This window comes from Colossoma macropomum, unplaced genomic scaffold (genome assembly GCF_904425465.1).
Source record: "Colossoma macropomum unplaced genomic scaffold, Colossoma_macropomum, whole genome shotgun sequence".
NCBI classification, from domain to species: Eukaryota; Metazoa; Chordata; class Actinopteri; order Characiformes; family Serrasalmidae; genus Colossoma; species Colossoma macropomum.
Genome location: NW_023494797.1, coordinates 772,496 through 798,845, shown reverse-complemented (window position 1 = coordinate 798,845; position 26,350 = coordinate 772,496). Strand labels below are relative to the sequence as shown.

Sequence of the window (26,350 nt, the reverse complement as noted above, 5' to 3'; positions counted from 1 at the left end):
GCTGAGTAAACAGTGGATGGCATTTCATGTCACAGAGAAAGCATGTGTCATCCTTTACCTTCCCAGATTTGTACTGAGGTGACTCCTACCTAGCTGGTGGGGATTGGAGAAAACTGGGTAAAGAGGTCAAAAATGACTAAAGAGCTGCAATCAAACTGCCAGAAATTGACACCTGGTTCTAGCATTGCCCGGGCCTAAGCAAAACCTAATTTGGGAACCTCTTAACTAAACCACATATTTCAATCTCCAGCAAACTAACGTTAAACTTTCGTAGACATCCACTTGCAATCATATTGTTAACCCAGCAGTTCCTCCACTATATTGTTGAAAAACATCTTGCCTTTAGAATTTAGGCTTTCTACATAAACAGTATGGACATGGAAGATCTGAGAAAGATCTTAATGAGTTTTTACTCACTTCATACTAAAGTTAGCCAGCAAAAAAACTAATGTTAGCGAACTAATTAAAAGCTCTGTTCGAAGGGAGGGGTATGCAGCCCCCCAAAAAAAGGCAAAAAAAATATATATATATAGGATGATTAATGCACCGCAGATCTTTTCAAACAAGCCACAGTCTGGAAAAAATCAACAGCATTTTAGGAATGTTTTAAGAACCAGGGAACCGCTTTGGAAAAAACAAGAATTTGTATATATTTACTCACTCAAACTCCTCAAAGTCAACCTCAGTATCCATATTGGGGGGTGGGTTGGGGGCTGGGTTAGGGGCAGGGCCATCTGGGTTAGTGATCGGTGGACGAAGTCTGTTAGGGTAGCGAAGAGAGTGCTGTCGAATGCTGTCACGTCGAGACAGATACTGGATCATACGTTGGGCATAATACGCTGCAGGGGATAACCTACAGACACACACACATGCACACAAAACACAAAGTATTTACTGAATCCTGTACTGGACATAGTTGCAGTACACAGCCAGAGAAAACTCATAATGATGTGTAAGTTTAGAGTTTTGTATTCTGTATCGATAATTTTTTTCTGCTGTTATCAGCTCCTGTAATTGTGACTTCTAAGGGTTAACCCATTAAAAAAATCCAAATTTATAACATCCTAAAGCTAATTGTTCATGGAATACAACACAAACTCAATGCATTATTCTTAGCTTATAGAAGTGTGTAATAAAGATTTGGATCCACCAGAAAATTTTCAAAATGTAATTCATCTTAATGTAGGATCAACTCAAACAAATGAAACAGACTCACAAAGCACTCCTTAGGCTAGCATAAATTTTCAGCAGAGGCTATAACTTCCCACAATTAAGAACTTGGCATAGAGTAATATTTACCTAGGTAGCCAGCTAAAGTTGTACAGTTGGCAATGGTAAAGAAAGGATTTTTCAGTACTGCAAAAAAAGACAAGATGGTCTTTAACCATTTGCCCCAGACCGCAGACATCTACACCTGGTGCTGTAATATTTGTTTTATATATATCTATATATATATATATATATATATATATATATATAGATAGATAGAGCTGGTGGCTGGTGATTGTTATTCTTACTACAGCAATTTCTCTCATACATAATCCTTCTTAGCTGGCCCCTCAAACCTGCAACCAAGCTCCACCTAAAATGAAATGCAGGCTATGTTTCCACTTTTCAGTATGTTACATATAAGAGGTTCTATATAGTGTTTTTAAGACCAACCTTGCAGGGTCAGGGTAGATGGGGTGGTCTCGAGATCCAACAAGGTCATTTCGAGACAGGGACATGATAGAAGACTCCAGCAGTCTCCTATAAAGCAAAAGCAAACAAACACATAAAAAATATTATATATTTACAGGCTAACAGATATGAATGTTTGGAGTTTCAAACAAAAAAGGACTCTTTTTTTATAGAACAATCACAGCCACAAAGACACAGTTCTGTGTTCACCGACAGGGAACTATCTATCTGAGCTATTATTAAAAGACTCATTAATCTCCACAAGATTAGTATGGCCATTATCGTCTGCTGCAGCTCAAGCAGCAATGTCTTGTTCACATTTTGCCAGAACGGGCTGAAAAAACAGATAAGCACGCAGTGAAAGTAGTTTAGGCATATTCTGTGAATTTAGCAATGTGTTTGTAGAACGAGTTTAGAAACAGCTGACTTTGCCTTTACACACTGCATTCAAAGTGCTTTAAGCACTGATATGAGAGCAACTGTGTGTACATAGGTGCTTTAGGGTACTGTACTGTGCGTGTTGCAGAGCAGTGTGGGGGTGTGCAGAGCTCTTCATTAAAATGCAACTCTCTGCCCTTTCACTCCCAACAAAACATGACATATTGATTCTGACTCAAATTTATCCACTTTTTGTTCTTTGACTTTTACAGAGCGTGACAGGCATCTTCATCAGATGTACCAATAAACTGCACGAAGAGACAAATAAAGAAACAAATAGGCTTCTGAAACACATGTTGTCTGTGAACCCTTAAAAAAGCATAGCACAGTACTGTTCTATTCTAGGTGTAATCCTGACCTTGAACAAAGCATAAATGCAAAATAGCTGGGTGCCCCAGGAGTCGACTGAGAAGCACTGTCATTATACACCACAATACAGCAGCACAGACAGGCTGAGTGGACCAAGGAAATAGGACTGCCATCTAGAGCTACACAATTATATCATTTGTTATTTGTTATTGCAATATTGGCTTGATATTACAAAAGGCTGACACATGGAAATGAGCAATGTAATAAATCACAAAATTTTTCATTGAGTGTTGTGAGTAACCTGAACAATACCAAATGTTCCACATAAGTTTCAGTGAATCGAGACATTTTCCAGCAAATGTAAATAGGCATGATCAAATTAAATCAGGTCAACGTTAACCTTACTTAACTTTTCTCAACATCGCAATATGACTATAAATTGTTGTATGTTATTTTACTGCTATCCCTACAGATATCCAAACAAAACAGAATGCTCTCAGGATATGGGTCTGATCTTTCGTAAAGCAAAGAGTTTTCTTAAAAAATATAATAATTATTTTATAAAAAAGCTTATGTAAATGAAGTATCACATTAAACATATCAATACGCACATGCATAATTCATTAAGTAGAGCAGCTGGTAAATGACAATCAAGCTAAACAAAAGGAAATCAGTGACTTAATTTATGATAGATTTATGCAGCAAGAACTACAGCCATTTACATAGTCCCTTTCAACATACACATCAACATAGCCAAAAATAGACTTGACAATTTTGTACTAAGGGTGTAAAAACAATAATGAACCTTTTAACAAGTTTAGCATTCATACCTAGTAAATGTGTAAGTTCAGTGCAGTGCTCTACTGGTAATGATAGACAGATGGAGCAGAAAGCAATGGAAAAAAGTGAGATTGTCATGGATGCTGATTTTTGGAAAGCTGTGAGACTAGACACATAACATGGAATAACACTCCTCCTTGTGGAAGGTAGTGGGCATTGTAGGAAAATTTACAAGCAAATGTGATAATCTAATAATGACTTAATTTCTTCATATCCAGAGGGAGGCATAAGTATCTATCAACAAATCAGGTCTCTAATTTTATGCTAAGAGTAACACATTCCGCATATAAGTTACATCACTTTCTTCTAGAACTAAACAAGCACAAAGATGAAAAACTATGACAACCATTGTCCAAGAAAATAGGAAGAGCAACTGCTTGACCATTTCCAAATATGTAAAGAAGAGAGACATATCAAACCAAAAACTAGTACAGAAGTATATTGCAAAAATGCAGTTTATTAAACACTTCAAAGTACCAGATCGATTGTACTGATACATCATCAATAACAGTATATTGGTATTGATGTCATTCTTTTAGCGGTACTGATACATAACAAGCATCACATCCATGAAAATATTCTATTCCATACAACTTCTGCATCCTTATTGTGAGCTAACTCAATTTTTTTGTTTTTAAACTCCATTTTATGCACTTGGTATGGCATTCGGCACCTAAAAGTTAAGCTCAGCATGTTAACTTAGGTTTAAGATATTAGTCTGTGGCTAGAGCATTAGATAAGGACACTAAAGCAGTTTTTGCTTCAAATACTGTACTTTTATAATGCTAAATGCTCTAATAACAGCAAATGTAAACATTACACTAATAAATTAAGGCAAATTTTCAGACAATCCTTATTTCTAATTTCGAATGATGAATTTTGTCAATTGTTACAGCTGATACTACAATGTGATTCTAAATATATACTATGTTGGTGGTATGTTGCACTATCAAATGCATGCTCCCTCACCTGCGTAGGTAGTCATCATCAGGTGTGTCTTCAGGCATGTCCTGGTTTAAGGCATCTTGTGATACGCTCTCAGAGCGAGGGGTGGCAGACTGCCTGTAAACGCGCTCCCATTGGCCAGTTTCCTGGTTATAGACCAGCCCCACTGTCTGCTCACTGTGCAGGCCAGAGGCCACGCCACGTGGAAAGGCTGATACAGGTCTTGTAATGTGAGCGAAAGCTGAGTCAGGCCCTGGGACATCGATGTTAGGCTCCATCACTATGGTGGAATTGGGTTCAGGGTGAGCTGGTGAAGTCACACTGTGGAAGGTAGGGCTTGGGGATCGCCAAGACAGACTCTCCTCCTGGCTAGGCTGTGCTTGCCGAGTGCGCTCCCAGCGCTGTGTGCCCTGGTTGTAGGTGAAGAGGTTGTAGCAGACCCTGCATCGATTAAGGTGGCCGTGAGAAGCACCCTCCCCACCATGAGGGGACTGATATTGAGATGGGCCAGGTTGCTCAAGGGTGTTTTCCCTTGGTTGAAGAGGGTCATACTGAGATGACCCTGGACGTTCATGGTCCATGTTGTTATTCAGAAGTTCTTGTGTCTGCTCCTCCTGACTACCGCCATCCCTACTTAGCGGCTGCAAGTCTTGCATGTGCTCATACTCCAGAAAGTAGCGGCTCAAGTTACACTGAAGTGCATTTCGAATAGATCTAGGGCTTGTGCGACCACTTTCCCCTAGAGGGTGATGCATGCTAGACCTTGGCCTAGTTCCAGATGCACTACTGCTACTATGAGCCCAGCTCTCTGACGCAGGGAAGCCCCTGTTCTCAGAGGCAGAAGTGTAAACACTTGATTGGCTGGCACTCTCTTGCTGGCGGAGAACAGATAATAGACTGATGGAGGAGGCGCTAGTCCTGGGGGGCAGCACACCATACCCACTCATCATGCCGCCCATCCAATCTGTTTCACCGACTCTGCCCAGTGTGGTTGCAGTCCTCCTCCCAGAAGCAGAGGACAGTGTTCGCATAGAGCCTCCTCGCGCATACACGCTGCTAAATGCTGAGGGCCTATTACTTGAGCGGGGCTCATTCGGTAACCGTGTTGGCCGTGGCTCAGTGCGTGCGGAGGAAAAGGTGGAGGCGTGCGACTGGCCGTCCAGAGAGTCAGAGTCTGCAGGATCTTCATCTGGTGGTGAGGACAACCTTGCAGCGGAACAGCGGCTGCAGTAGCAGGCCATGCCCAGGTGCTGGACACAACCATGGTATGGTGCCCTAGTGCGTTCCCTCACAGCTGTATAACGACCAGAAGGCGAATCGATGCTGTCAGGAGGGATTGCAGAGGGAAGGTCTGTTGCCTGAGGGGACTGGTTCCGTGATGAGAGGATATGAAGGAAGTTGTGCAGTATGGGGGTACGTCTTACAGGTTGAGCCTGCAGGAAGGAACGCTGCCGGAAATGTGGTAGCTCTACACTGTCCATCGGAATCTCTGCATCATCATCGCTCTGCTGTATACACAGAAACGCAAAACAGTCCTAAGAACAACTACTTCTATGAAGAAAATTGCATTAAATTTACCCGATTCAATTGTACATTCTTTCCACACTAATAAAATACATGAACACAATGCTGTGTTTCAGTTCACTTACATTTGGCAAAATTATATTGATGTAATATGTTTGATTCATGTGAAAATATACACCTGAATCAGGTAAATTCAAAGCATTACCTTTTCACAGCAAATCCACATAAAACAGAAACAAAAAGTTTCTACATGGAAAAACGTGAAATAACTGAAATAAAAACTTCACACCTCTTGCTTTTTCTATTATTTATCATTATTCTGAAGTGACAGTGCTATGGTATGCCATTAAAGTGCTTTCAAATTGACAAGTATGACTGTGAAAGCAGTCCAGTCTACTTGAGATTACAATAGTTGATGAGTTCCTATTAAAGAAATCTCAATTTTAATTTATACAGTATCTAAAGGATTGTAGTAGAATGAGGGGAAAAGAGATAACTTGCAATGGACTCAGTAATACTGCAGCGTGATCAGCTTTACAGTGGATACTGGGGCATCTCGCCACAGACAGTTTGCCAAAAATAACAAATGTCATTAATTTGGCAGAGAAGCTGAGCAATTTTTCATATACACAATGGGATATTCATACTTTGAGTTGCTACTCCCTGTTTAATGTGATGTGTAAATGTCCTTCTAGCACAGACATAGGTAACGGAGGTACAGGGAGTTTTCTCCTTTCGCTGTTGAGACTATGACGTGCGTTCCTCCTGGTAGTTAGCCCCAAGACCAACACATATGTCATTTGGCAGGTAAGCAAACCCCTCTCTCCACCATTCTCATAAAAGTCTGTGTAAATTTCTATTCAATTTCATGCACTTCATGAGTGCAATATCATGAGAACTTGCATACAGTAAGTGTAAAATGGCCTTGTTTACTAGTACACACAATTTGTATTAGGAAAAAACAACTGTATTTAAATTCAACAAGATTTTATTTATTGGAGCATTTATCACTTTACTTTTATGTGCCCACTTTCAACAGTTCATGCTTTATACTTTCCTCACAGCCCCACTTTGACCTGATCATCTGTTCTATAGTCATCATTTTACTTTCAGTTAACAAAAATGGTCTGGCAGCCTGCCCAATCTACTCCTTAGTAGAAGAGACCCTGTGTACAGTGCCAGAGGGACTGAAACTGAATCTGAAAACCAGAGTTGTTAGTTTAACCATAATACCTACCTGCTGGGTTGAAGGGTTCACAATAGCAGTCAGAAGATAGTGGCCCAATGGATCAAATCTCACCAACCTACAAGACAAGCACCAAGAAATGCTAGTCAGCGAAGTGCTCACAGATAGAAGAATACATTCAATAAGCTATTCAACGAATGCATTGATACCATTTTTGTCAGACCGAATATGAGTACATATTTTTAGTAAGCACCAATACCGAGTGTGATACTATACTGAGTAACCTACTTATAATTAAGTAGTTAGTAGTGTAAATGAATGCAACGTACCTTAAAAATTAAATAATGAACATGTAACTGATTTTAAATTAAGTGCATTAGCCAGCTATACTACATTAGTTACCTTAGATCAAGCACGACTGCAGCGGAGAAGAATGGGCAGAAAAGCACTTCTTTATAGCTGTAGGTAAAGTACAAGTCATAGTTTTGCTCCTCACCTGTCTCTTCCAATAGCAGTCTCTATAGTACACTGACAGCAGAAATCACATCCGAGGCTAATGCAGCCGTGGATCTCATGCTTCAAATTTTACGTCTTGTTGGGAGTGTTTGGATTGGCTAGTTGAACTATAGCTGAATGTCTTCTCAAGTCAGGCACACTCGGTGCGATTTTTGAAATCTTGCTCTTTGCTGACTTACACTGTACATTTGAATAGACCATTGTGTACAGACAAAGCCTATGATTTATACGTGAAACGCAGCCTCTTCAGACAGCTCTGTCTATGGACAATTACAAATAAAGCTGTTTCATTTAAAATAACTCACTGTGCGCCGAGTACCAAAGACAAACTGGGCAGCGCTGCTAACACTGTGCACTGAAGCTAAAGCCAGGCAGTGATGTACAAGGGTAGGACAATACGGTCTCTCTACAGCCTGTTTTACAAAAAAATCACAATATTAACGTTTGTATTTCGCTATTGTGCTCAGTCAAACAGAGTAATGTCTGTATATATGGACTTTGGTAAGAAATCTCGACTTTTTTGGTTTAAAGTAACCAATGGATTTTATTGTCCGACTGTCACAGAGTGAGTAACTCTGTGTGAGCAGAGCCTCCTTCACTGCATTTGTTCATTAGCGCAGCGCTTGTACACTTGGCTTACATCACAGCACGTATCTGTATGTTGGTACAGGAGCATTATTTATGAGTACAAGCAAACGAGCGCAGTATTGGCTTGACACCCAATTCCAGTATATATATATCGATGCATCCCTAGTCACTACTGTAGAACCTCTCTCACCTCACCTTGCAAGTTTATCAAGAATGTGGCTGAATAAAGTTGAAATATTTTAACTAAATGCATTGCCATTTTCGTCAATCACTGTACCCTTTGCCCATTATACCTTCCACCCAAATTACTGAGAAAAAGAAAATGACAAAATAAAGCACTGTGAGCCTCTAATGCAGTCAATTAATATTTCAGTTGTAGTATTTTCTTTAGTATCTTCTTTTGTATTTTTACTTTGTTTTGTCCGCACTGTTTTTAGTATGTATATAATGCTGCCCTGCTGTAGAGTGATTACCTGTGCCTCACCACAAGCATTTCAATGCATGAATGTCCTGACATTTTGTGCAAATGACAACTAAATGTGAAACTTGGAAAATAAGATTAAACCTTTAGAAACCAGAAGGCTGTACATGCAAACACCAGGCATATGTGTTCTTAATGAAAATGTAAAAATATTGTGTCCCTTTGACCTACCACCAGTACCCACAGTTTAAACCAAGACCCTTCATCTTTAGTATATGGCCAAAGTAATCATTATATAATTTAAGCAGCAGAACATGACAGGAACTGTATTTTCATGAATAATATTTCAGGTACGATTCATCTCTAGGCACAAGCGAAAGGCAAATACAGCAGATCATCACAGCCATGATGTTATTCACAATAACACAAGCCCTGCATGTTTAGTTGTGAAAAGCTTGCTTAGGGGCAACAACAGGTCCAGAATTTGACGCGGGCCTGCTGTCACATTAATTTCTTAGAATATGACCACAAAAGATTCAGGTGAAATGACATCTTACAAAGGTAACCAAATAGTAATTTCTGTTTTGGTATACGCTAAAGCACAAAATTAGTAACCATTAGCTGCAGCATTATTACTTAGCACCAGTGCTCAGTGGAGTGATATACTTGAGCAAATTGCACACCAGTTATGCAGCATCCAAAAATTTAAAACCATTGTTTTTTTAGTAAAGGTACGCACACATGGCTCTTGTACATTGTTCAAATTCTCTGCATATCACAGTGCGCCACTCAGCATTTTGCCATTACTGTGTTAAACAGAAGCCATATCAGGACCACAGAAAGTCAGAGTAGATGTACAAGTACATGTAGCTTGAAATCTACACAGAGAAAGACACTCAGTCTTTTAGATAAACAAATGCTAATGATCTGTTACCTCAGCTAACGTTACTAGCCTAGTCTTATTTTCAACCTGGTATCTTTCAGCTTAGAAACAGCGAGTTTGTGAAGAGGTAGTAAGTTCATACCAAATTTGATAAATGACACTGAAAATTTATTTCCTTAAATCTAAATGAGGAAAGTGTAAAAATAAACTTGAGCTTGATGTTTATCAGCGCTGTTACTGTGACACAAGTGGTACAGCTGCACTTTGTACTGTATCTGCTATGTGATGCCACACAAAGTTGCGTGACGCTATGTGGTGTGTCTGGTACGCGGTGGCATTTATTGTGAAAACGGGTAGAAAGCTACTCATTTAATTAGACAGAACTGTTAAATGAAAAAAAACATCTAAATGTAACAGAATTAAATATAAAACAGTAATCGCAAACAAATATCCACTATGGTCAGATGCACTTAGAAAGGTAAAGACAACTGTAATTCCCCAATTTTCTCCCTCAGTGTAAGTCACAATTTCTGCCGGCTGTCTAAGTTTTCCCTATTGTACAGTATTAACCAGAGGAACTAAGCCACTTTTCCCAGCTTAAGAGTAGCTGCGGCCTATACTCCAGCAGTAGGATGCAACCCTTTTAAACAACTGCACCATTTAGGAGTCTCCACCTTTGTTATTTAAAGAAATTCGGCAGTTGTTGCTATGTATTATTTACAACCCACAACTCTAACCCTGGAATCCCCCTCTGACTCTTTCAGCAGAGACTGTGGTGCAAACACTGACCTGACTCTCTCGGTTTCGCTGGCAGTTTTCAAGGCAGCAAATGGCTCTCTGCGGCTCCAGTCCCAGAAGTGCAACTCATTGTTGGTGGCAATGAGGAGAAGCTGAGCCGTGGGGTGGAACGCCAGCGATGCAATGGCTATGTTACTCTCTGTAAACCAGCTCTCACTGCCTCCCTGAGCAGCCAAAAACATACAGATAACAGAAAAAAGCATCAAAATAATACATCAAAAACCCAAACAGTGATAATCAAAATAGTGTCTGGAAATATCGGACAAAAATATAGGACGAAATATCATATTTTGGCATTTTATTACTGTGACATTTTATTGCAATTACAATATGCCTTGCAATTGTTAAAAAAAAATACAATTCTTAAGCTTTGATATAACAGACTGACCTGCATTTTCTGACCGAAATACATTTGTTGGATACCTTCATTTAACATTAACACACTAGATTTAATTTTTGTAGATTTTTTGGATGTGAAGGTGGAAAAGTTTGGGAAAAAAACAGGAGGGACACTATGTCAACAGCTAGTCTATGTTACCAGCTGTCGTCCAATCCATATTAAAAAAAAAGATCTCATAATCAAATGCACAGGATGTGGCAAATCTTTGACGTGGATTGTACTTTTGGAAGAAACGTGAATGATCCAAAGACCCCTTTGGTCAGTGGGTTTATCCCAGGGTGTGGTTGGTTAAAAAAGTAAACTAAAGTAACTATTAAGGCTGCTTCTAAAGTAACTAATAAAAACAGATTTTACGCTCTCACCAAGGCAGAGTAAAAAAGTCCTTTTTAGTTGTGGCCGGTAATATACAAAGCGAAGAGTACAGCAATTCAACACATTGTAAAGAAACATGGGCATGTCTCAAAAAACGCAAAGCTGGATGTTACCTCTACAGATCCTCCTATGTTCTCCTTTAAAGGAGTAATAATGTAAATATATGTTTGATAAATAAATCCTAACCCTAAATAAACATATATAAAGACTGACTAGTATGAATCTGCAACGACTTTTTTTTATAACTAACTGAACAGACTTAATTTTCATATACATGATGTTAATAATAAACTAATTTCCAAACTCTAGCACCACAGGTGTATACTGTTTTGATTTTTCTGACATTTTAATAAGCCAGCATTTGGTTTCCTTTCAGATGATGTTTGATATGTCAAAACACCCACAAAAACTAATCAAAAAATGTTTGTCAGAATGGTCAAAGCACACATTAAACAACTTGGTGATTTTCGAGCCTCCTCCAATTTGAATAACAAACAATATATTATGAAGTGCTATAGGAAGCATATAGGAATATATTCAGAACTAAAATATATAAAATCCCACAGAACAAGAACATGTATTTTTGTAATGCGATGGTGTAGAATCCAACTTAAGAAAACATACATGCAGGTCCCAGATTCGAACCTCCCCGTCTAGGCAGCCTGAGGCAATGAGGCCAGGGATGGTAGGGTGGAAGGTCAGGCACCACGGAGTGCGCCGGTGACCGACAAGAGAGTGCACACACTTTCCCGTTTTCACCTCTGTGATGTAGATGTTGTGGTTGACATGGGTGGAGGCCATAAGGGTCCTGCAAAGAGTAAGACAGCGCTGGATTGACACCTGTGCCTCTCTAAGTCCTGCTTTATAATGCCTCCCTGCTAGGCCTGTCACAGTTATTACAAAATCGACTATTTGCAATTATTTCAGAAGACTGCAATTATCAAAGCTGGCTGCAGTTGTTTTCGACAGTCATTAGATTTCACGGTCATGTTACACTGCAACAAACAAAATATAAATTGTTTTATACATGAAGCAAACAAATGTAGTTAGTGCATTCATTGTGAAAAAAAATGACATTTTAACTTCTAACTCTAAAAGGTTTAGAGGAAAGTAACGTTTGTTGATTTGTTAGCTATGTAATTCTAACGTTTTAGCATGTTTGCTATCAGAATAAGGTTTTTTTTGCATATATTTTCACTCTCAATGAACATGTAGCTTAACTGTAGACATCTGTGTGAGTATGCCACTAGTGTTAGCTACTAAGTAAACATAGTTGCAAAACAATTAAATAGTTAATCACAACTATTTATTTGACAATTAATCCTCAGCTAATATGTCATGATCCTAACAGCCCAACTCTCTACCAAAACTAGCTTTAAAACAATTTAGGTCAAAATTCGATCTTAAAACTAAGTTAAAACAACATTACAAGCATTCAATGAATCATATATAACATATGTGCCACCATTTTATGGCTTGCTGAAAGGTAGTATTTAGAGGCATGAAACGCCTTGGACATGTGGTTCCTATCAGCAACACTGATTCTGTAAATTTCTCAAGAGTGGTGTGTTTTACAGTAAACACTCTCATGACTTCGTTAACATTTTAAATATTTAATTAAAAAATAGCAGGAAACAGAAACAAAGACTCTGGTAAGAGCAAATGAGGGGGGCTTTGCATTTACATACATAATAACTGGTGTACTAATACCACAATCATAGACAGACACTGTTCTTCTGACCTGGAGTACCTAACAGTTAAATGCAGACCCTTTTACCTTCTGCGTGAGTTCACCATTGTTATAGTTACGGTTGTCTATATTCCACCGGATGCTAACGTTACCATACCATTAAGCTCCCTGCTCAGTGCTATTGACTCACAACAGCATATCTATCCTGAAGCAGCCAATATGAAATTTTAATCATTCAGATTAAAGGCAGTTCTCCCAAAATTCACATCAAAAGAGTTACAAGAGGAAAAATACTCTGGACAAAGTCTATTCAAACTTCAAGAACGGATTTACAACAACATTACCCCCTCAACTAGGCCAGTCTGATCACTACTAATTATTCCTAACCCCAGCATACACCCCCCTCAGCAGAAAAGCTCAACTGGCTACAAAGACTTCTCTTTCATGGCCTGATGGAGCTTCCTTGCAGCTGTAAGACTGCTTTGAAAGAACTAATTGGGACATCTTTGAAGATCAAGACCTAGAGGAGTACACACCAACTGTACTCTGCTACATACAGAACTGCGTGGACTGTGGACAATATCACAGTCCAAAAACACACCCGGGTGTACCCAAACCAAAAGCCCCAGATAACAATGGAGGTCAAAATGCTCCTCAAGGTCCATAAAATTGCCTTCAGGTCTGAGGACAAAGCTTTATACAGCACTGCCAGGACCAACCTGAAGAGAGGCATTAGGGAGGCCAAAGAGGAAAATCGTGGGATCACTTCACCAACAACGACCCAAGGCGGGTGTGGCAGGGTATACAGCACGTCACAGACCACAAGTCACAGCAACCGCACAGCCGCCGAAGGAGATGCCTCACTGACAGAGAAATTGAATTGTTTGTTTGCTTGCTTCGTGGACTTTTTGTCTAATTGTATCCAGATTGTTAGACTTGGCCCCCACCTCTCCACTACCATCACACTCACCACAGGTGCACCACAGGGCTGCATGTTGAGCCCCCTTCTCTATGGCCTCTACACCCACGACTGTGCCCAGACCCATCCCACCAGCACTATAATCAAATTCGCAGATGACGTGACTGTGATTAGACTTATCTATGGTGGAGACAGGCCAGCGTACAGAGATGAAGTCCAAGGACTGGCTCTGTGATGTTCAGAGAACAATCTTGCCCTGAACTCCTCAAAAACTAAAGAACTCATCACACATTTCAGAAAGTACTTTACAAAACCAGACCTGTTATACATCAAAGGGGAATGTGTAGAAAGGGTACATGAATTCAGGTACCTGGACACACACATTGCTGAAGATCTCTCCTGGACCACCAACACCACGGCACTAGTTAAAAAGACATAGCAGTGACTCTACTTTCTCAGAATCATTAGGAAAAACAACCTGCAAGTTAAGCTTCTGGTGTCTTACTACTGCTGCTCCATTGAAAGCATGCTAACATTTTGCATCTCCACATGGTACACCAGCATCTCAGCGGCGGACAGGAGAGCCCTTCAGAGTGTCATCACCACAGCCCAGTAGATCATCAACTGCCCACTGCCCATCTTGGAGGAGGTTTTCAGGTCCCGCTGCCTCAGCAGGGCAGCTAACATACTGAAAGACCCATCCTATCCTGGTCATTATCTGTTACCCTCAGGCACACGCTACACATCCATCACATTACGGACTTAAAAACAGCTTCTACCCTAGTGCAATAAGAGAACTGAACACTGCCCAACACTGACACTGTACACTGCCATCCAGGCACTAAAAGCGCAGAAACTGAGCGTATACCTGCACTCATCCAAAATATACACAAGGACTATTAAAAGATGTTTACATTCATTGGCACTTTTATATGTATTTATTTAGAATCACTACCATCCACAAATGTGCAATACCCTCATGTGCAATATCATAGCTGCTATATTTTTTTGTTAATGTCATTTTCTTTATAATTTTAAATTACATAGTCTTTTCCTTTAAATATCTTGCATTTTATATTAGCTTATACTTTTCTTCTATTCCTAGTTTAATGTTTTTTTTTTTGTTAATGCACCGTTAGGATTCCTGCCCAATTCCGTTGTACTCTGTGCAATGACAATATAGTATCTTATCTAAATAAATACATAAAAAATAAAAAATAACCAAAATATTTTTAAAAATAAAAATAATAAAAAAATAAATTAATGAAATTGCCTTTTAAATGCAGAAGTCCTTTTAAGTCTTTTTAAAAGTATTTTGTAATATATGTGATGTAAAGCTTTATAGTTGCTGTTGCTAACATATTCTTAGAAGGTACAACTAATGCTGTTGCTTACCTCAGTGAACACAGCTAGCCAAGTGAATTGTACTTTGATTAAATAATAACCTTCTATTATTCACTGTGCACTTCGTTAAGTATGCCTACCATATGTACTTTGATTGTAGCCCATCTGTCCCTGTGTTTAAACTGTGAGCCTTTCAGAACCCTGTTCATAAATAGTCAGGACATCCACAGGAGGGAAGGCGAGAGAAAGAGAAAGAGAAAGAGAGAGAGAGAGAGAGAGAGAGAGAGAGAGAGAGAGAGAGAGAGAGAGAGAGAGAGAGAGGGGGAGAGAGAGAGAGAGAAAGCGAGAGAGATTTAAGAAGCTATAGGGCCTATGGTAAATTCTCCTCTGTCTCTGCTGTGTGTGATTTACTATCTGAGGAAAATTTGCAGTATTTTCCATAATTACAGCAAATTTGCAGTATACGACTTATGAAAACTGTGAGTAGTATAATAATACATGGTTTTCCAAAGGCATCTATAGCTAAACTCCAGAGTGACTCCTCTACAAGGACGGAAAATGCCTCATCTTTTAATATGTAAAGCAAACGTGGGCATGGCTTAGTAGTCTGAAGCAGGGAAAGCCGTCACAAATCTGCACCAGTTGAAACTCACAAAGGCATGTTTACAGTAACATCCACTAAAAAAATGACAGGTGAAGCAGTTTTCATAAAATACTGGGTTACTCCATATTATATTATTATACATGTGATTTTTATTAAAGATTTCCATTAAAACCAGTTCATATTAAAAATATGTATAAACTAAAAATTAGAATATAAACTAGGTCAAAACTGCAGTGGACTGCATGTGTTGGGTGAGGACAAATGTTTTTTGGTGGTCAATATAACCGCTAATCAACTTTTAACTGCAAAATATTGTACTATTTAGTTTTAGATATTGCCCAGGCCTACTGATATGGTAGTGGTATGTTAAGCTGGGCCTACACTACATGATATTTACCCTGATTTTGACACTTGTTTGCCCATTCCAACCAATTTTCACAACCTGAAGCAATTTCAGGTCAGGAGCTTGGTCTGGAGCAGGTGATTACACAGATCTGTTGGTAGTGTGAGAGGGGAACCATTCAATTTTTAGCCTTTGAATCAAGCTCTGGAGTGATTGAAGGTTTCCCAATATATTCAAATATATTTTATTTTCATGACTCAAAATGTTCAACAGTCCTGTGGTGTGAGATGGTCAGACAAGTTATTAAACAACTGATTTAAGCAACAGCCAATGAGAGAACTAGGAAAGATTAAAAAAGGTGATGATTGAGGTTAAATGTGTGATGCTCTCCATTTTCAACATTGATTAGGATTTTAAAAGTCATGTAGCATACACCCAGCTTTAGTATGTGTGTGTTTGTGTGTGTGTGTGTGTGTGTGTGTGTTGCACATAGAGCAGTGCTGCTAGAAATTTTAAACAAATCAGTGTATCTGCTGGGCTGAAGACAGTCCGCAAACCAAAAATATCCAGCCCACATCATTCTGTGGTCAGGACTGACCACTGATGAAAGACAACAGAATGACTAACACAAACTGTGCAGCAACAGATGAGTTGCAATGCCTAATTTCACATCTATATGCTGGACTAACGAGGTAGGTGCGTCTAATAGAGTGGACAATAAATACACAGTGTTAAAAATCTCCAGCAGGACTGCTGTGTCTGATCCACTATAGTAGCAGGCAACATAGCCATGCTCAGTGATAGTTCTGTGGGGGTCCTGACCATTGAAAAATGGGATGAAGAAAGGCTAACAAATCTTGCAGTGAAACAAATGGACTACAATCTGTAATAACTTTCCTTGAAACATATTTTCCAGAAATGTTAATGCACATAGTGCACAGGGTAAATTTGATGGGGAGAAAAATCAACTCAGGGCCTAGATACAAAAAGCACAAGTAACTGGTGCAAGCAGCTCCTGCTATTATGACAGATTCCTGTCGTCTACCTGTCTCTCTGTGTTGATTCCTGCAGTCTGTCTGTTTTCTCCAAGGGAAATTCCTGCTGTCTGCCTGTCTCTTTCTGTTAGACTCCTGTTTCCTTAGGGTAGTCTGTCTGTCTCTCAGTTGCTCTCTTCTGTCTCTCTATCAAGCATTGTACATTAGACAGAACTCTGACCTGTCGGGACTGAAGGCCAACAAGAAGGTTGAGCGAGGGCTGTCTGGCAGCTCCACTTTCTGTTAGAGAACAGGAAACATACGTCAGACTTACTCACATGACAACACCTAAAAGCTGGGGTATGTGCTTCCCAAATAATTTTGGAACTTCATTCTTACAATCCTAATTCCAGAAAGGTTGGGACAGTACGGTGAATGTTAAAAAAACAGAAAGCAGTGATTAATAAATTGTGTTTGGCCTGTGTTAAATGGAAAATGGTACAAAAACACAGTATTTGATGGTTTACCTTATGAACTTTGTTGTTTTTTGTAAATATACACTCATTCTAAATATGATGCCTGCAACACATTCCAAAACATTTGGGACAGGAGCATCTTTACCACTGTGTTACATCACGTTTTCTTTTAACAACATTTAGTAGTCATTTTGTGACCGAAGACACCAACTGATCCAGTTTTGAAAGTGGAATTTTTTGCCATTAGTATGTTATACAAGTCCTCAGCAGTGCAACTGTGCAGGGCTTTGCTGTCGTATTTTGAGCTTAGTAAGACACACGTTTTCAATGGAAGACAGTCATAGACTACAGTCTAGCACCCATACTCTCTGATTACGCAGCCATGGTACTGTAACACGTGCAGAATGTGGCTTGGTGTTGCCATGTTGAAATAAGCATGGATGTCCCTGAAAAAGATTGTGTCTAAAAGGCAGCATATATTGCTCCAAAATGTGTTCAGTGTTAATTGTGCTTTCACAGATGTGTAGGTTTCCCAATATTACCCCCCATAACATGACAGACCCTGTTTTTTCTTTTTTTCTTTTTTATTATTATTTTTTTTTACAACCCCAATTCTAAAAACGTTGGGACGCTGTGTAAAATGTAAATAAATGTAATAAAAACAGAACACAATGATATGCAAATCTCATAGATGATGATAATCTCACATTTTACCATTTCATTAAAAATATTACCTCATTTAGAACTTGATGGCAGCAATGCATCTCGAAAAGTTGGGACAGGGCCATGTCTACCATTGTATAGCATCCCCTCTTCTTTTAACAACAGTCTGTAAACGTCTGGGAAGTGAGGAGACCAATTGCTGGAGTTTTGGGAGATGAATGTTGTCCCATTCTTGTCTGATGTAGGAATCTAGCTGCTCAACAGTCCAGGGTCTTCTTTGCCAGATTTTTCGTTTCATGATGCGACAAATGTTTTCTATTGGTGGAGGTTCTGAATTGCAAGCAGGCCAGTTCAGCACCTAGACTCTTGCTTCTATGAAGCTATGCTGCTGTGATGGATGGAGTATGTGGTCTTGCTGAAATAGGTCTTCCCTAAAGAGACATTGTCTGGTTGGAAGCATATGTTGTTCTAAATCGTCTATATACTGTTCAGCATTGACAGTGCCCTTCCAGATGTGTAAGCTGGCCACGTCATAGGCACCAATGCAACCCCATACCATCAGAGATGCAGGCTTTTGAACTATGCGCTGATAACAAGCTGGATGGTCCTTCTCCATTTTGATTCATCTGATCACAGAACAATTTTCCATTTTGCCTCAGTCCATTTTAAAGGAGCTTGTGATCTGGAAATGAGCTGGATCGTGTTGACATATGGCTTCTTCTTTGCATGATACAGCTTTTACTTGCATTTGTGGATTGTACGGTGAACTGTGTTCATAGACAATGATTTCTGGAAGTGTTCCTGAGCCCATGAAGTGATTTCCAGTACAGAATCATGCCTGTTTTTAATGCAGTGCCATCTGAGGGCCCGAAGATCGCAAGCATCCAATACTGACTGTAGGCCTTGTCCTTTGTGTACAGGGATTTCTCCAGATTCTCTGATTTTTTTGATGATATTATGTACTGTAGATGGTGGGATATCCAAAGTCTTCACAATTTTACATTGAGGAATATTTTTCTAAAATTGTTCCACCATTTTATTTTTAGATGCAGTTTTTCACAGATTGGTGAACCTCTGACCATCTTTGCTTCTGAGAGACCCTGCCTCTCTAAAATGCTCTTTTTATACCCAGTCATGTGAGTTAATTGCAAATTGCTCATCCTGCTGTTTTTCTTTAGTACCACTTACTTTTCCAGCCTTTTTGAACCTTTTTTGAAATGCCTTTCTAGTTTTAAATTGCCTCTGTTCCATGCTTTTTGGAACATATGAGTGTATATTTAACAAAAAACAATTAAGTTGATAAGTTAAAACACTAAAAATCTTGTCTTTGTACTGGTTTTGTTCAAATACAGGTCAAAGTACATATATAGATCACAGCTTTCAGTTTTAATTGCCAACTGTCTTAACTTTTTTGGAAATAACAAGCATTACTTATTTTGGCTTACAGAGATCAGAACAAAGCAATTAAAGGAGATTTGGTTATTCTCTACCTACAACAAAGGAGAAACCATGACCTACCAGAACAAAAGTTATAAGGAGACAAACCTGACTTGGCAAATTAATGCTAAGAAAAACTAAATTAGACAATAAGTATTTTGAAACAGTCTCTAAGTTAGTTGTATTAATTTTTAGAGTGATTAGATACATCACCCTTAGCAAAAACAACACATGGCCAGCAAATAATGCAGCCCTGAGTCTCTCTTTTCTGGGAAATAAAACAGTTGAGATGTCTGGATATTGTGTAACAAAGGGTCCCAATTGGGGCACTTCCCATTTGACTTAAGAATGTGGGCAATGTACAATTGCCCCAGATACATGATCCCTAATTCAATGACAGGAACACACTTGGACTGTCACTGTCAATTGTATTGTTAATCAAGTAATCTAAACATTTTAAATATTCATCAAGTAATCAGGGACTAAAATTGAAGAATAGAAATTGCCTCAAACATTCCAGAATACTTTATTGGAAAAAGCCTTTAAAAACACTTTATTAAGAAATAAGGGACAATGGGGGAAGTGCCCGCCTTAAGAACAATGTCCAAGTGCTGTGAAGCTAAACCATTTCTGTACATGAGTTTAGCACATACAGGATGATGATGTACAAACATGCACACAGTTAGAGGAAATAAATTGAAATAGCAGTAACTTTGCTTTTATAGCACCAAAAAAAATCTTTACAGGGCGAGCCCGCCTATTTGGGGTAAGAAGCCCCCTTGTGAATCTTACATCAGTTTGTCATCTACGATTAACAGAATATGTCATTTATATGTCAAATTACTTTTTTGCATTACAAAAACGGCTATTAATGACAGTGTAACAATAAAAATATCACATTTTAAAATAAAATGAGGCCTCTATGAGTTTTGTCCGCTTAAAGATCCACTGTATTTTAATAAGCAATGACAAAACATAAATAAAATAGTACCAGTAAAATAGAAACACATGAAATGTCAATTTTGTCATTAGTTCAATATTTGATTAATATTATATTTTAATTTTAAAAAATCTCCATCCCCATAAACACCTTTTCTTGTACAACTTAACAGAAAAAACACATATCACTATTTTTCAAGACAAAAATTAGATCAACTAACCCCAAAAAGTTTCTGGGAGAACAATGTCCACAAATGTGGTCATCAAGATTAAATTATAGAAAAAATTAGAATACAGCAATTCAGTGAATGTGTTGACATTTGATTTTCCCCCATCATTTGGGGATCAAAAGAGAAAATATTGTGGAAAGAGGGGCATATTACCCGGGGGGGGGGGCTCCTTCCCCCAAGTTTTGCAACAATGTGGCAAAAAAAAATTGCACAGAAATGGTTGTATCCATCAGGCTGTCTCTTACTGTAAGAGAGATCAGTAAGAGAGTTATATGCACTAACACTGTTGATTTACCAATAAACATCTTTTGTAATTTATTTTTTTAAACTGAATAACATTTATCCTGCCTTCCGCCCAATGACAGCTGGGATAGGCTCCAGCACCCCACCGCAACCCAGAAGGTTAAGCGGTTTAGATGATGGATGGATGGATGGATGAATAACATTTAATCTAGCATTTGTAACAGTCATAGAACACTTAATGTCTCTGACAGATGAGAAATAACAGATGCCTGATCATACATGCCACTGAGAGTACCACCTGAACGTGTATGCACATGTACTGTATATGTATGTGGGTTACTTGGTTTTGCCATTTCATGCGGCGTGTCTTTTCTTCTACAAGCTGCTGCAGCAGTCTGTATGAACCAAGACCTGGCACACCTCGCTCTCGACCCGAGAGTATCCGCACCAAGTTCTTCTGCTGCGACTTCATTTTTCCAATTTCTTTCTCCTCTTCTTCCTTACGACAGTTTACAGAACTACTACTGCAATCGCCATGCCATTAGGGTCTTTGAGAGAAAGCCTGAGAGAAAAAGAAAGAGGAAAATAGACAGGAAGTGAAAATGTGAGCTTGACTCAAAGTAGGAGCACTTCAACTAAAGTAAACCTGAAGCTCCATGATAGATTTATACTTTTTTGGATTAATGTGTGTTTTTCTGCATTACTGTGCATTTTGGAGCTAAGATATGTTTTTATTACAATTCTGCGATGCTTCTTAGAGAAGGGCCAGATCACCAAACAAGCATCTTTAAAAGTGCATTTTCTGAATGCCAAAATAAGTAAGGGAGAACAAAACTTAGAGCCAATAATAGAAGAGAGAGAAGACTTTAATACTGCAATACAGCCAAGATTTACAACAGTATGTGACAGAAACAAACATTTACAACTGATCATTGCTGATTTACAAGTTTCACACATCATATATACAGCATAAATAAGTGCTGGAGTTGATGTCTCACACAAACCAGACAGTCAAAATCTTAATCTTAACAACAGAATTTCAGACAGACATATAATGCTTCCTCTCTAACTATATGGAACAGTGATGATACTGAATTTCCTGACTTTGCACAGCATGCACACGGCACAACACTACAGAGGACGTGTAAATTCCCTGGCCCTGAGGAGAAGAGGAGAAGCACCCAAGCCTTTAATTCTGCATGTTATCTCAGATACTGACTGTCTAATTTGACCCACAAAGATTAGCGTGGATTAAACCAATGGTTATGGGTAAATATGCTAAAACACAGCTGTCAAAATATGCACTCTGTATTTGGCTAGGTTATTTCACATGCCTTTGTCGGTGAAAAATCAAACATTTTAGCTACCTAAAGCAAGCTCAATTGCCTTATATAATAACCAGACCAGACAACGCGAGGAAACGTGGTCCTGTTTTAGCGCTCTTACCGAACCTTATTATGCACCAATTGTTAACGCTAGCTAGCTAGGTTGGAGAGTGATGCAATTATAAACAGATATACATTTTGAAGTGGTGGTAATTACACTGCATTGGTAACCGCTTAAATTCTCAATACTGGTGTTAGTTTGATAGTTCTAACTTACCCCTTTATCAGCTATTTAGCTCAGTTACCAACTGTTTTGTCCAGCGAAGAAATAAAAAAAAGTAGTATATCGGACAACTTATAATATTTAACTTGCAATTCCCTTCCAATACTCTTATTCTTATTTAGTGCAAAGAGAAAACTAAGTACTACTGCGTGAGTTATTACGCAGGTATAATGCACACATCTACAATACTACAATGCGGATCAAGCTGGGTTTTTAATGTTAACGTACCTTAGCAAACTACATAGGTTAATGTGTGTAAACATCATCTCAGTTTTAATGTTAGCAAGTAGTTAATAGCAGATACTTAAAGAGCTCGCTTGCTAAACACAATAATGTTAAAAAAGCTCTTTTTAGCTAGCTGGGCAGACTTTTCTTCATCACCCAAAAGTTGCAAGTACATATACAAAGCTTTCGTACCCACGGTTTTAGGGATGAGACTGTTGTGTTGACGGCAGACCTCAACTTGTTTATTGACATCCACTCCGCAAAGGCCTGAATCGCTAGCCTAGCTAAGTGAGTGAGCTAGCTAGCTAGCTAGCTAACTAGCTGACTCTACCGATATGTTGTTTTGCTTGTTACACAGAGGCACCCATCTCATTTATTGACAAGTGTGCTGCATAATGAAATTATATATTCATTTCTACGAATAGCCAATGCTTCTTACATTCACCCATTTGAACACAGACTGGTTTCTGTAGTTTTTGGCGAACATGTTCGCTTATTAGCTTCAACATCTTTTTTTTTCCCGAAATCACGTCTACCCAGTAGACAAAACAAGAAGAGCACAGATCTTTGCTAATCGTTCGCCGAGCGCATCGATGAGATAGATTGGTATGGAGCGCGGTCGGAGGACCTACCTGAGAACTTCTAGTAAACCATCTAGATTTCAATTAGAATTCATTTTTAGTGAGCCATTTTAAACTGTCTCTGGCGCTACTGCTCGACATTCAATAGCCAGGGTCACATTTTGTAAGTACAAAAACTAAAGAAAGATTGATCTAAAACATTTTGTATCTGAATCTTCAGTTACAAAGTACTTTATAACTTACATAACAAAGGTGTTAACTGGTTCATAATGATTCTCATTAGTATTAAAATGCTTTATAGTTGCCAATACAGACCACTAGTTTCCTGCAAGAGCAAGAGGAAGAAACCTTGAGAGGAACCAAGACTCAAAAGGGGAAACTCATCCTCCTCTGGTCGACACCAGATAGCAAACAGCAGTAAAATAAAATATTATCATACAAAACGGGGAAAATATGCAGAGCAATGGTTAATTAGATTAGTTTTAGTTTATGCAGCAGCAGCATCATCAGGAGGGTCAGTTCATGAGGGTGAGGTTTGCACAGCATTGTACAGCATGAAGCTCAATGGTGGTCAAACCGGTCCAGAAGGCTGGCGAGCAGTGGGTACCCGATCAAGGCAGAAGAAGCAACAGCATCAGACGCACAGGATGGGCAGCTGTTGGCAAAGAAAAGGAAACACACAGAGAGTCAGTTCTGTAAAGAGTGACTGATCACAGTTTACAGTGTTACTATCTGGTGCAGCAGACAGAGTTCAGCAGAGACTCCGGCAGGTCTAGTTATTACAGCCTAAATGTAATACCACCAACATTCCACGTTTACCATAATACTCTGTGTCCATGAACCCTCAGATCTGCACCTTTTAACTAACATGGAAAACTAATTGCCAAAGGCTTGACTAAACAAGTAAGTTTTTGGCCTAGATTAAAAGACTGAGGCTGAGTCCTGAACACTGACTGGAAGATTATTCCAAAGTTGGGGGCTTTGAATGAGAAAGCTCTTCCCCCTGATGTAACTTAATTAATTCTAGGTACTAATAATAAGCCAGCACCTTGTGATCCAAGTAGGTGTGATGGTTGATAGTATGAGAGAAGTTCACTCAGGTACTGAGGGGCGAGGCCATTTAGAGATTTATATGTCAATAAAAGAATTTTGTAATCGATATGAAATTTAACTGGCAACTAGAGTAGGTTTGATAAAACTGGGCTGATATGGTCAAACTTTCTGGTTCTTGTGAGGACTCTGGCTGCAGCGTTCTGGACTAGCTGAAGCTTGTTAAGGCTTTTGCTGGAACATCCAGACAGCAGGGCAATACAGTAATCCAGCCTTGAGGTAATAAATGCATGAACTAGCTTTTCTGCATCCTGTAGAGGTAATGCATTTCTTAATTTAGCAATATTGCGGAGATGCAGGAAGGCTATTCTAGTAATAGTCGTTATATGTGCATCGAAGGACAGATCAGGATCTATCGTGACACAAGATTTTTTACAGATCTGACCTGATGCAACTGAGAAACTGTTAAGTTTAAGTGTTAAATTAGACAGTTTGTTTCTAGCAGCTTTTGGACCAAGAAGCAGAACCTCTGTTTTATCTGAGTTAAGTATTAGAAAGTTACTTGACATCCAGTCTTTTATGTCTTTTATACAGTCATCAATCTTGCTAAGCTGAATTTTATCATCTGGTTTCACTGTGTGTCATCGACATAGTAGTGGAAATTGATGCCGTGTTTACTGGTAATGGTGCCCAGTGGTAGCATATATAATGTGAATAATATAGGTCCTAAAACAGAACCTTGTGAAACACCATACTTTACTTTTGTGAGAACAGATGATTCACCGTTTACATTAACAAACTGATAGCAATCAGTGAGGTAAGATCTGAACCAGGAAAGAGCTATTCCTGTTACCCCTACAAGGTTTTCTAGTCTATCTAGTTATATAGAGTGGTCTATCGTGTCAAATGCCGCACTAAGATCAAGGAGGACTAGCAAAGACACATTTCCTTGGTCAGAGAATAATAAAAGATTGTTTACTAGTGCTGTCTCTGTACTATGATGTGGCCTAAAACCAGACTGAAATTTTTCATTTATATGAAAAATAGGAGCTTAATTGTTCTGCCACAATTTTTTCCAAGACCTTAGATATGAAGGGGAGATTCGAGATAGGTCTATAATTTGATAGTTCGCAGGGATTAAGGTTAGCTCTCTTAATCAGAGGTCTAATTACTGCTAGTTTAAGAGTTTTTGGGATATAGCCAAGGCTAAGAGAGGAGTTTATTGTTGACAGAATAGGCTTGGTTATTTCTGGTAAAATTTCTTTGAGTAAACCTGTAGGAATCGGATCTAACGTACAAGTAGAAGATTTTGCAGGAGGAAACAATTTTAAGTAGTTCATTTTGTTGAAGTAAGGTAAACAATTCCAGCCTCTCTGCAATAGTTACAATATTCTCAAGATCTAGACTGGCATTATAAGGCAGCAAGTTTGTAGAGTTTAACTATGCGTTCTGAATTTTCTGCCTAATTCTTTTCATTTTTATCACTAAAGAAATTCATAAAATCATTGCTGCTATAGGCTAATGGCTGGGTTTCAGTAACTGTTTGGTTCTTAGTTATTTTAGAAGTTGTGCTACATAATAATCTAGGATTATTCTTATTGTTTTCTAGGAGAGAGGAGAGATAGGTTGAGGGTACTGCAGTAAGTGCTCTTCTATAGTCTATAAGGCTTTCGGACTATAGTTGCGGACTATAGTTTAGTCAGGCGCCATTTTCGCTCTAGTCGTCTGACAGTCTGTTTTTTGACCTCTACTATTAGAATCATTTACACTGTGATATGATCCAATTAGGAAAACACAAAATCCCTACTAACACCAGGAACCAACAGAAACTTAATTTCTATGATTTTTTAGCAGGGTAAATAATAACGGCGGTGAGGAAATGGGAACATGCAGTAAGAGTGTGATTTCCTACAAATAAAGAATCGAACACCAATTATTTGCGTGAGCCTTTTTCTACCGTTTGTAGGCAACGGTTTTGTTCCTGAAAACGGGCTTTTGCAGATTCACTGCAAAATGTACTGGTCATCACGTATGGACTCACTTCGGGTTAATAATTTGCAGATCGTTGGTACCGCCTCTTTCAGCGGCAGCCAATGAGAGCCCGACTTAGTCTGCCCCGTGATG

General features: G+C 38.9%; 1 protein-coding gene across 9 annotated transcripts in view; it reads right to left on the bottom strand.

The window, feature by feature from the left end:
- The window catches only part of ambra1a (autophagy/beclin-1 regulator 1a), a 155,349-nt gene extending 132,229 nt beyond the window's left edge, over positions 1–23,120 (bottom strand). The window contains exons 1-9 of one of the 9 annotated variants that reach the window (XM_036583962.1): positions 22,788–23,120; positions 21,103–21,324; positions 17,016–17,074; positions 11,525–11,708; positions 10,120–10,292; positions 6,974–7,040; positions 4,237–5,720; positions 1,663–1,749; positions 662–853 (exon numbers count right to left, since the gene is read on the bottom strand). In XM_036583962.1, the coding sequence (XP_036439855.1) occupies positions 662–853; positions 1,663–1,749; positions 4,237–5,720; positions 6,974–7,040; positions 10,120–10,292; positions 11,525–11,708; positions 17,016–17,074; positions 21,103–21,234 (2,378 nt within the window). In that variant the 5' untranslated portion in view covers positions 21,235–21,324; positions 22,788–23,120. Of the gene's footprint in view, positions 1–661; positions 854–1,662; positions 1,750–4,236; positions 5,721–6,973; positions 7,041–10,119; positions 10,293–11,524; positions 11,709–13,879; positions 15,307–16,845; positions 16,941–17,015; positions 17,075–21,102; positions 21,325–22,787 lie in introns of those variants that run through there. The other 8 variants (XM_036583965.1, XM_036583963.1, XM_036583964.1 and 5 more) reach the window with 8 other exon arrangements.
- Between the last annotated feature and the right edge of the window lie 3,230 nt (positions 23,121–26,350).